Below are 10,000 nucleotides of genomic sequence, written 5' to 3' on the forward strand. Positions count from 1 at the left end.
CATACGCCCTAAATGTGTGACTGTTATCTACAAAGCGCTTTATCGTACGCAACCATCCCTGACACGACTTCATAATATGCACGGCCACTTAAGCTTTCTAGAATGACACTTTCGAGGCGATCCCGCGGACGTGCGCGGCCATCAGTAGCAGTCTTACTACGAATAATTCTCTAGCACGGATTACATATATTCATTTGATACATTTTTCCTATATTAATCCCAAACCTATGCTAAAATAGGGACGAAGGCAAGCAAAAACAATCAGCTGTAAAGTATTGATGCCGTCTGAGAGAAACGGGAAACGGGAGAGTGTGACGTCCCAAACCGGGATGTACTCGCCCGGCCGGCCTGTGAGCTGACATCGTATTCCGCGGATATTGCGTCGACCTAGAATACGAATCAGGCCAAAGGGTTACAGCGGGCCTGGCATGCACGAGCTGCCTTGCGACCTACAATATACGCGGTGCAAACAAACACAAAGATCGGATAATAGGCGGTTACTGATATGGGTATAGATTCGTATGATGAGGTCAATAATTATGATGGCGACGTTGGTGATGATACTAGCGCTACTACTACTATTGCGACTAACGATAATAATAATAATAATTATTATAGTAATAAAGATAATCATAATATTACTAATGAGAACATCAACAATCATAATAATGATAATGATAATGATGATAATAATAATAATAATAAGAATAATAATAATAATAATAATGATAATAATAATAATAATAATGATAATAATAATTATCATTATTATTGCTATTATGATAGAAATAATAATAATAATAATAATAATGATTGTAAGAATGATAATGATAATAACAGTAACAAAGGCGATGATGATATAATAACAAAGGAACAGTAACAGCAACAATGATAATAATAACAATGAAGATAATACAACAATAACAACAATATAGATAAGGATACTATCGTCATTGGCAATGGCAGGGGTAATGACGGCAATAACGGTCCTTGATGCAGCGGCCTTCTCATCTTCTTTTCCTGCTGTTGCTGTTATTCTTGTCATTGTTATTATTGCAGCATAACCATCATTACCATTCATGACAACGAAAACAGGTTAATGATGAAAAATTGTTCATGGTAATGTGCAATACCCATCTAATACCCCCCCCCCCCCAGTGCCCAGGACTCAGCATGCCATGACGCCGCGCTGCCTTCTGTGCCTCCTCGCCGCCCTGCTCGAGGCAACCACTTCCTCCAGCGCCTTCGGCAGGCTCTCTAACAACCCGCCCATCGTGTACGATTCACCGCCCACCTTTGCCCGCCCCCCCCGGCCTGCAATACTGACGCCCGTGTACCTGCTGGATCGACCATGGGCGTCTATCCTACCTGGCCTTCGGCGCTACATCATCATGCTTTTCATCGATATCCTCGGGAAGAAGGACCCGCTCAGGAGCGCCGCGCTTCTCCTGAAGAGGCAAGTTCAGCTCTATGCTGCACCCTCAGTCTTCTGTTTCAGCTCCTACTGTCTGTCTGCCGTTTCTCCTCACTTCTGTCTCTTTGTCTGTTCCTGATATGCGAGCACAATTCTCTAATAATAATGACACATTGACTGACTACCTCTACGGCAGAACCCTTGGAAGGGCAAAAGCTGAGAAGAGGACATGCGATCTCTGTGATATGGATTTAAGTATGGTTTTTTCCCCTTTTCACGCATCCCAAAGATATGAAAGCCCGACATTCTTTTGGCCAAATCGTTTTTGAGAGGTGACATGTTCAGAAGTAAAAATAAGCGGTGTTCATCATAGAAAGTTGCTAGATTCGTTATATTTTTTCTTCTTTTTGAGTTTTGTATTGATCCTATAACCCCCAAAGCGTTCGAAAAATGTAAGTACGACGACTATGTTATTCTGAATGAGTTAAGATAGCTATTATCAATATTGATTACAATAGTAATAATTATAACAGTAATAATAAAAATTATGATTATAACAATAATGTAATGATATTAGTAATATGATAATAATAATAATAAGAATATTAATGACACTGTAGCTACTGCTACTACTACTAATGAAGGATGATGATGATAAGTAATAATATTAAAGATGATAATAATGACAATAACAACAACAACAACAATAAAAAGATAATCATCATCATCATCATCATAATAATGATGATGTAACAGTAATAATAAATAAAGTTCATTATTATTTCATTCTTATTATTATTATATATTAGTAAATAGAAATTAAATAATAAAAAACTAGTTAGTATTAGTCGTGTATACTACTACTACTGTACTACTATTACTACTACTACTACCAATATAATAATAATAGACACTATTATTATTTATACTGTTATCATCCATCATTCTGTCTGATGATGATGATGATGCTTATCTTTTATGTGTTTGTGTTGTATTTGTCATTTTATCATTTTAATATTATTACTTTTATAATCATTATTATCATATATTATTATTTTATTATTCTACTCTGATTCTCTCTAATTATTTCTTAGTAGTCGTGTCCTCATAATAATGAAATCATGATAATATAATAATAGTAATCATAACAATACACCTCCTGCTTAGGAATCATTACTAAAATACTACATGACCTGGCCCCATACGGCTAGATCCACACGGTGGCCGTGCTTTGCTAGCCCTCTACACTATAATGATGCTGCTTGTCTTGATGTAGACTCATGATAATGATCCGCCTAATACTACTCTCCGTCTGGCCAACGCTATTAACGTCAGTCCCAGTTCTTTTTTTTTTTTTTTTTTTTTGTTTTTTTTTTTTTTATTTTTTTTTTTTTTTGCTTGCCGTTTCTTGTGCCACTCTTCCCCCTTCCTGCGCCCTGTCCGTCTTTCCGTCCCCCCCGCCCCCCCCCCCCCCCCCGCCCGCTCCACCCCCCCGCCCCCCCCCCCCCACCCCCACCACCCCCCACCACCCACACCCACGCACATACCCCCCCCGACGCCCCCCCCCCCCCCCCCCCAACCCACCCCCCCCCCCCCCCCCCCCCCCCCCCCCCCCCCCCCCCCAACCACCCACCCCCCACCCCCCCGCCCTCCCCCCCCACGCCCGACACCCACCACCACCACATACACACACACAACACACACACCACCACACACCACACCACACACACACCACCCCACACCCCACACACCCACACCCCCACACACCCCACCCAACCCACCACCCCCACCCACACACCCCACCCCCCCACCCACACACACACACACCCACCCCCCACACAAAACTCCTCCACTCCCCCCCCCCCCAACACACACACACACACACACACCACACACACACACACACACACACACACCACACACATCACACCACACACACACACACACACACACAAAAACACCAAAACACACACACACACACACACCACCACACCACACACACACACAATATTATATATATATATATATATATATATATATTTTTTTTTTTTTTTTTTTTTTTTTTTTTTTTCAAGTGCCCTGATCTACAAGGATAGTTGGCGATCCATGGATTTCCATGATATTTTCGGGGCAATTTTAAAAGCGGTGGTTTGCCGTTGGCTTCCGCCCGAGTGTTTTTATTGAGTCACATCTACTAGTTACCCGGTTCTGGACCAGCACTGACTGGGCTGGCTTGGCCACCCAACGGCTAGGTGGAAATCGAGGTGAAGGTCCTTGTCCAAAGGAACAACGCCCGGCCGGTGACTTGACCCTCGAACTCAGATGCCGTCGTGGGACAGTCTGAGTCGCTGCTATAGCCACTCGGCCACCGCGGCTATATTATATATATATAGATATATATATATATATATAGTATATATATATCTAATAATATATATATATATCATATATATAATATATAGGATGGCAGAAGGCATCTAATCAGGCAAGGGTGGCACTGCCATATAACCTCTCAGTAGTGTATTGAGAGAAGTCTATATCCTTCAGTGGAATAAATGTCTGTTGAAAAAAAATCTATATATATCTATATCTATATCTATCTATCTAAATAAAGAGGGTTGGCGTCAGGAAGGGCATCCGGCCATAAAAGTATCTGCAGAACTGATCATCATGGCGCCCCATATAAGAATGGGATACCTCCAAAAAAAAAAAAGAAATTATGATAATATACAGATATTCTATAGATATATATATATATATCTATATATCTATATATATATATATATAAACACAAAACATATGAATAATTAGAATAGATGAACACACACATAACACCATGTAATATTCTCTCAGGCTTTTTCCCAGATGCGGTGTCGCGGGAATGAGCCATCTCCATGTATCCTGTGTAAACCATCGCTACATATTTCTTCTCGTAGATATTTATTTAAAAATCTTTCATCTTGTTCTAGTCTTCCTCTTCTTTCTATTCCTGTACTTCCATTTAATTGGCTCTTCTTCTACACGTGATCTTCCCCAGCTCCCTCATCAAATGGCCGAACCATCGTTAGCTTGCATCTGAATCTTCTTAGAAATTCCACTAATTCACTGTACTTGATGTAAGTGTGTCTGATTCTATCTGCCTTGTGATGCCAACCATCCGTCTCAAACATCTTCATCTCAGCTACATCCACTTTCTTCTCTCCGTCAGTGGGCTGGCTAGGCGCAAAGTAAGGCTGGTCTGACTTCGGCCTACATTGAGTCTCATTGGGGACTTCTCCTACCGCACAACACTCCGACACTTTCCTCCAATTATTTCATCCACTTACAATTATGAAATAATGACTTATCCATTCCGGCAGTTTCTTCGACCCGGAACCTAGATATTTAAAGGTTCGAAGTCTTTCAAGTTCTCTCCAAATGGTATTTGCGTCGCTCTGAACTACGGTGGTTGAATAAAAACTTTTCGTTTTTTTCGTCTGGAAGAGTGACCTCGTGAATGTGTTCGAAAACGTTACGATTTAGTTTCATTTTCTACTGTGGCTGTTTCCCTTTTCTTATATGTATATATATACACATATGCAAGATATATATATATATATATATATATATATATATATATATATATATTAATTATATATATATATATATACATGTGTGTGTGGTTGGTGTTGTGTGTGTGTGTATGTGTGTATGTTGTGTATGTGGTGTGTGTTGTGTGTGCGTGAGTGTGTGTGTGTTTGTCTGTGTGTGTGTGTGTGTGTGTGTGTGTGTGTATGTGTGTGTATACATATTCATGTATACACAGTGATGCATACATACATACATAAATACATACATATATATGTATATATATGTATATATATAAATATAAACATATATATAAATATATATATATATATATATATATATATATATATATATATATAATATATATGTGTGTGTGGTGGTGTTTGTGTTGTGTGTGTGTGTGTGAGTGTGTGTGTGTGTGCATACATATTCATGTATACACAGTGGATGCATACATACATACATAAATACATATATACATATATATATATATATATATATTATATATACTAATATATATATATGAATATATATATATATAGATATATATATATATATATATTCATATATAGATATATACATACATATATATGTGTAGTGTGTGGTGTGTGTGGTGTGTGTGTGTGTGTGTGTGTGGTAGTTATGTATGTAGTATGGAGTGTATATACATAATATATATAGATATATATAAATATAAAAAATATATATATACCACACACACACACACACACCACGCCCACACACAACACACCCACACACACACACACACAATATATATAGATATATACAGATATGAATATATTCATGGATATTTATATATATACATATATATGCTATATATATGTATATACATACACATATATGTCTATGAATATATATTTATTCACACATATGTGTCGCCATAATGATCAGGTTCTGGGCAGATATAATTTTATGGCGGATGCCTTCTGACGCAAAACCCTCTCTATCACCCGGGTTGGGGACGGACACTGACTCGGCGGGCCTTGCCCACCAGTGGCTGGGTAGGCAATCGAGGTGAAGTTCCTTGCCCAAGGGAACAACGCCCCGGGGTGACTCGAACCCTCGAACTCAGGATTGCCGTCGTGACAGTCTTGAGTCCGACGCTTCTAACCCCGGCACCGCGACCTAGTGTGTATATAATATATATATATATAAGATCTATAAAATAATATATAGTATATATATATATATATTATATATGTATGTATGTATGTATGTATGTATGTATGTATGTAGGTATGATATATATATAGATATATATATATGTATAAATATTATATATAATATATATATTAGTATACAGACTCATACATCATATATATATATATATATATATATATATAAGTATATATACATATATGATATACCCATATTTAATATATGGCGGTGTGTGTACACACCACACACACACACACACACCCACACACAACACACATATATAATATATTATATAATATATTATATGAATGAATATAGTATTTATAATATATATATATATTATACGATATATATATCTATTTTTTTGTTTTTTTTTTTTTTTTTTTTAAGGTAGGTTCATGTTTGAGCCGCGTGGTCACAACATGATACTTAATTGAGTTTTCATGTTGGATGCTCTTGGATTGAGACGGTGGATCGGGTCTCCAGATCCTTCCAAGAGAGTGCGGTGTTACCTTTTAGTATCATTCTCTCTATTTATCCGGGCTTGGGACCACTACTTAGGGGCTTGCACACTGACTTGGGCTGCTGCCCCACCCAGTGCTTGGTAGGCAATCGAGGTGAAGTTCCTTGCCCAAGGGAACAACGTGCCGGCGGTGACTCGAACTCTCGAACAGATTGCCGTCGTGACAGTCTTGAGTCCAATGCTCAACCACTCGGCACCGCGGCCTTAATAAATATATTATATATATATATATATAATATATATATCTATATAATATATATATATATATATATATATATGTATATATATGAATATATATATATATATCTTATATATATATTATATATATAGATAAAACATATATGAAATTATTATACACATGTATATTTAAACACAAATACACACACACCACACACCACACTTATACATCCATAATCGATATTAATATATATAAGTATATATATATATATATTATATATGTATCGATTATGGAGTATAAGTGTGTGTGTAGTGTGTGTGTATATATGTGTTTACACATATACATGTCTGATTATATATTCATATATGTTTATATATATATATATAGATTATATATATATATATATATATATAAATATATATACCATAATATATATATATAATATATATAATATATATAATATAAATATATATATATAATATATATTTATTAAGGCGCGGTGGAACGAGTGGTTAGAGCATTGATCAAGGGACTGGTCACCGACGGCAATCGGAGTTCGAGAGTTCGAGTCACCCGGCCGGACGTTGTTCCCTTGGGCAAGGAACTTTCACTCGATTGCTACCAAGCCACGGGTGGGCAAGCCAGCCCAAGTCAGTGGGCAAGCCAGCCTAAGTTAGTTGTCCCAAGCCCGGATAAATAGAGAGAATGATTTACTAAAAAAGGTAACACCGGCACTCTCTGTGGAAAGGATCTGGGGACCCGATCACTTACTCACTCAAGAGCATCACAACATGAAAATACAATTATAGTATAATGTTGTGACCACGGAGGCTCAAAACCTGAACCAACTTAAAAACAAAAAAAAAAAAAAAAAAAAAAAAAAAAAAAAAAACGCTTTATATATATATATATCATATATATATATATTATATGTGTGTGTGTGTGTGTGTGTGTGTGTGTGTGTGTGTACACACACACTCATATATAAATATGGGTATACATATATGTATATATACATATATACATACATATATATATATATATATATATATACATATATAAATATATATATATATAAATCTATATATATAAATATTATATATATTTATATATATATATATATATGATGATGAGTCTGTATACATGAATATATATATATATATATATTATATATATATAATCTATATATATATATACAAACGAGGTCGCCCCCCCCCCCCGGTGGCCGAGTGGTTTTAGAGCGTCGGACTCAAGACTGCTGTGCTACGACGGCAAGCTCGACGTTCGAGGGTTCGAGTCCCGGCCGGGGGCGTTGTTCCCTTGGGCAAGAACTTCACCGCGATTCGCCTACCCAGCCACTGGTGTGGGCAAGCCAGCGGAGTCAAGTGCGGTCCCAAGCCCGGCGTGAATAGAGAGGGTTGGCGTCAGAAGGGCAATCGGCCATAAAAATATATCTGCCAGAACCTGATCATCTATAGGCGGAAAACATATGTGTGAAATAAATATATACTCATAGACATATATGTGTATGTATATAAATGTATATGACTACAGATATATGTTATCTATATAAATATAAATAAAATATAATATATATGTATATATATATAGATATGTGTGTGTGTGGGGTGTGTGTAGTGTGTGGGTGTGTGTGTGCGGTGGGTGTTGTGTTTGTGTAATATATATATTTTTATATTTATAATATATATATATAATTTATGTATATACACTCACACATACATATAAAATACACACACACAACAACACACACACACACAACACAACCCACACAAATATAATATATATATATATATATAGATAATATAATATATATATTTATATATATATAGAGATGCATATATATATATATAATATATATATCTATATATATATATATATAACTATACATACATAAATACATATACATATATATATATTATATATATATATAATATATAGATACTATGATATATATATATATTATATATATATGTATATATGTATTTATGTATGTAGTCATGCATCAATGTGTATACATGAATATGTAGCACACACACACACACACACACACACACACACCACACAAAACCCACAACTATATAATATATATATATATAATATATATCATATATATATTATATATATTTATAATATGTTTATATTATATATAATACATATATCTACATATATATATGTAGTATTATGGTATGATGTTGCCTCACTGTGTTAAAATAATGAATAGAGATACACACAATACACACACACAACCACACACCACACACACACACAGACCAACCCACCCCGCACGCCCACCACACACACACCCCCCCCTCCCCCCCCCACACACCACCCACAACACCACCACACCCACACACATACAACACATACACCACATACACACACACAACACACACACACAACACATGTATATATATATATATATATATATATATATATATAACTATATATATTATATATGTATATACCTATTATATATATATACATATATATATATAGTATATATACTATATATATTATATACTATATTATTCTATAATATATCTTGCATTGTGAATATAGACATATAAGAAAAGGGAAACAGCCACAGTAGAAAATGAAACTAAATCGTTAAACGTTTCGAACACATCACGAAGGTCCTCTTCAGACGAAAAAAAAACGAAAAGTTTGATTTCACCACAGTTACAGACGGCGACCAAATAGCAGTGGAGAGAACTGACGATTCGAACCTTTAAATATCAGGTTCCGGGGTCGAAGAAACTGCGGAATGGATAAGGAAAGTGAATTCAGAATTTAAGTGGCATGAAAATAATTGAGAAAAGTTGTCAGGAGTGTGGCGGTAGGAGAGTCCCAAGGAGACTCAAAGGTAAGGCCGAAGTCAGACCAGCCTTAACTTGCAGCCTAGACGCAGCACCACTGAAGGAGAGAAGAAGTTGGATGTAGCTGAGATGAAGATGTTGAGACGGATGGTTGGCATCACAAGGAGAGATAGAATAAGAAAACAACGAAATCGAGGTACAGTGGAAGAGTGGAAATTTCTAAGAAGGATCAGGAGGCAAGACAAAGATGGTTCGGCCATTTGAGGAGGAGAGGCTGGGAAGATCACGTTAGAAGAGAAGCC

General features: G+C 36.3%; 1 protein-coding gene across 1 annotated transcript in view; it reads left to right on the forward strand.

Annotated features, from left to right (window-relative positions):
• Positions 1-1,160: 1,160 nt before the first annotated feature.
• Positions 1,161-10,000, forward strand: part of LOC119571777 — a gene marked incomplete in the record, with an annotated part of 41,713 nt that continues 32,873 nt past the window's right edge. Inside the window, 1 exon segment of the mRNA XM_037918925.1 lies at positions 1,161-1,304. Coding sequence (XP_037774853.1) covers positions 1,179-1,304 — 126 coding nt within the window.

Source organism: Penaeus monodon, chromosome 4, assembly GCF_015228065.2.
Source record: "Penaeus monodon isolate SGIC_2016 chromosome 4, NSTDA_Pmon_1, whole genome shotgun sequence".
In the NCBI taxonomy this organism is placed as follows: domain Eukaryota; kingdom Metazoa; phylum Arthropoda; class Malacostraca; order Decapoda; family Penaeidae; genus Penaeus; species Penaeus monodon.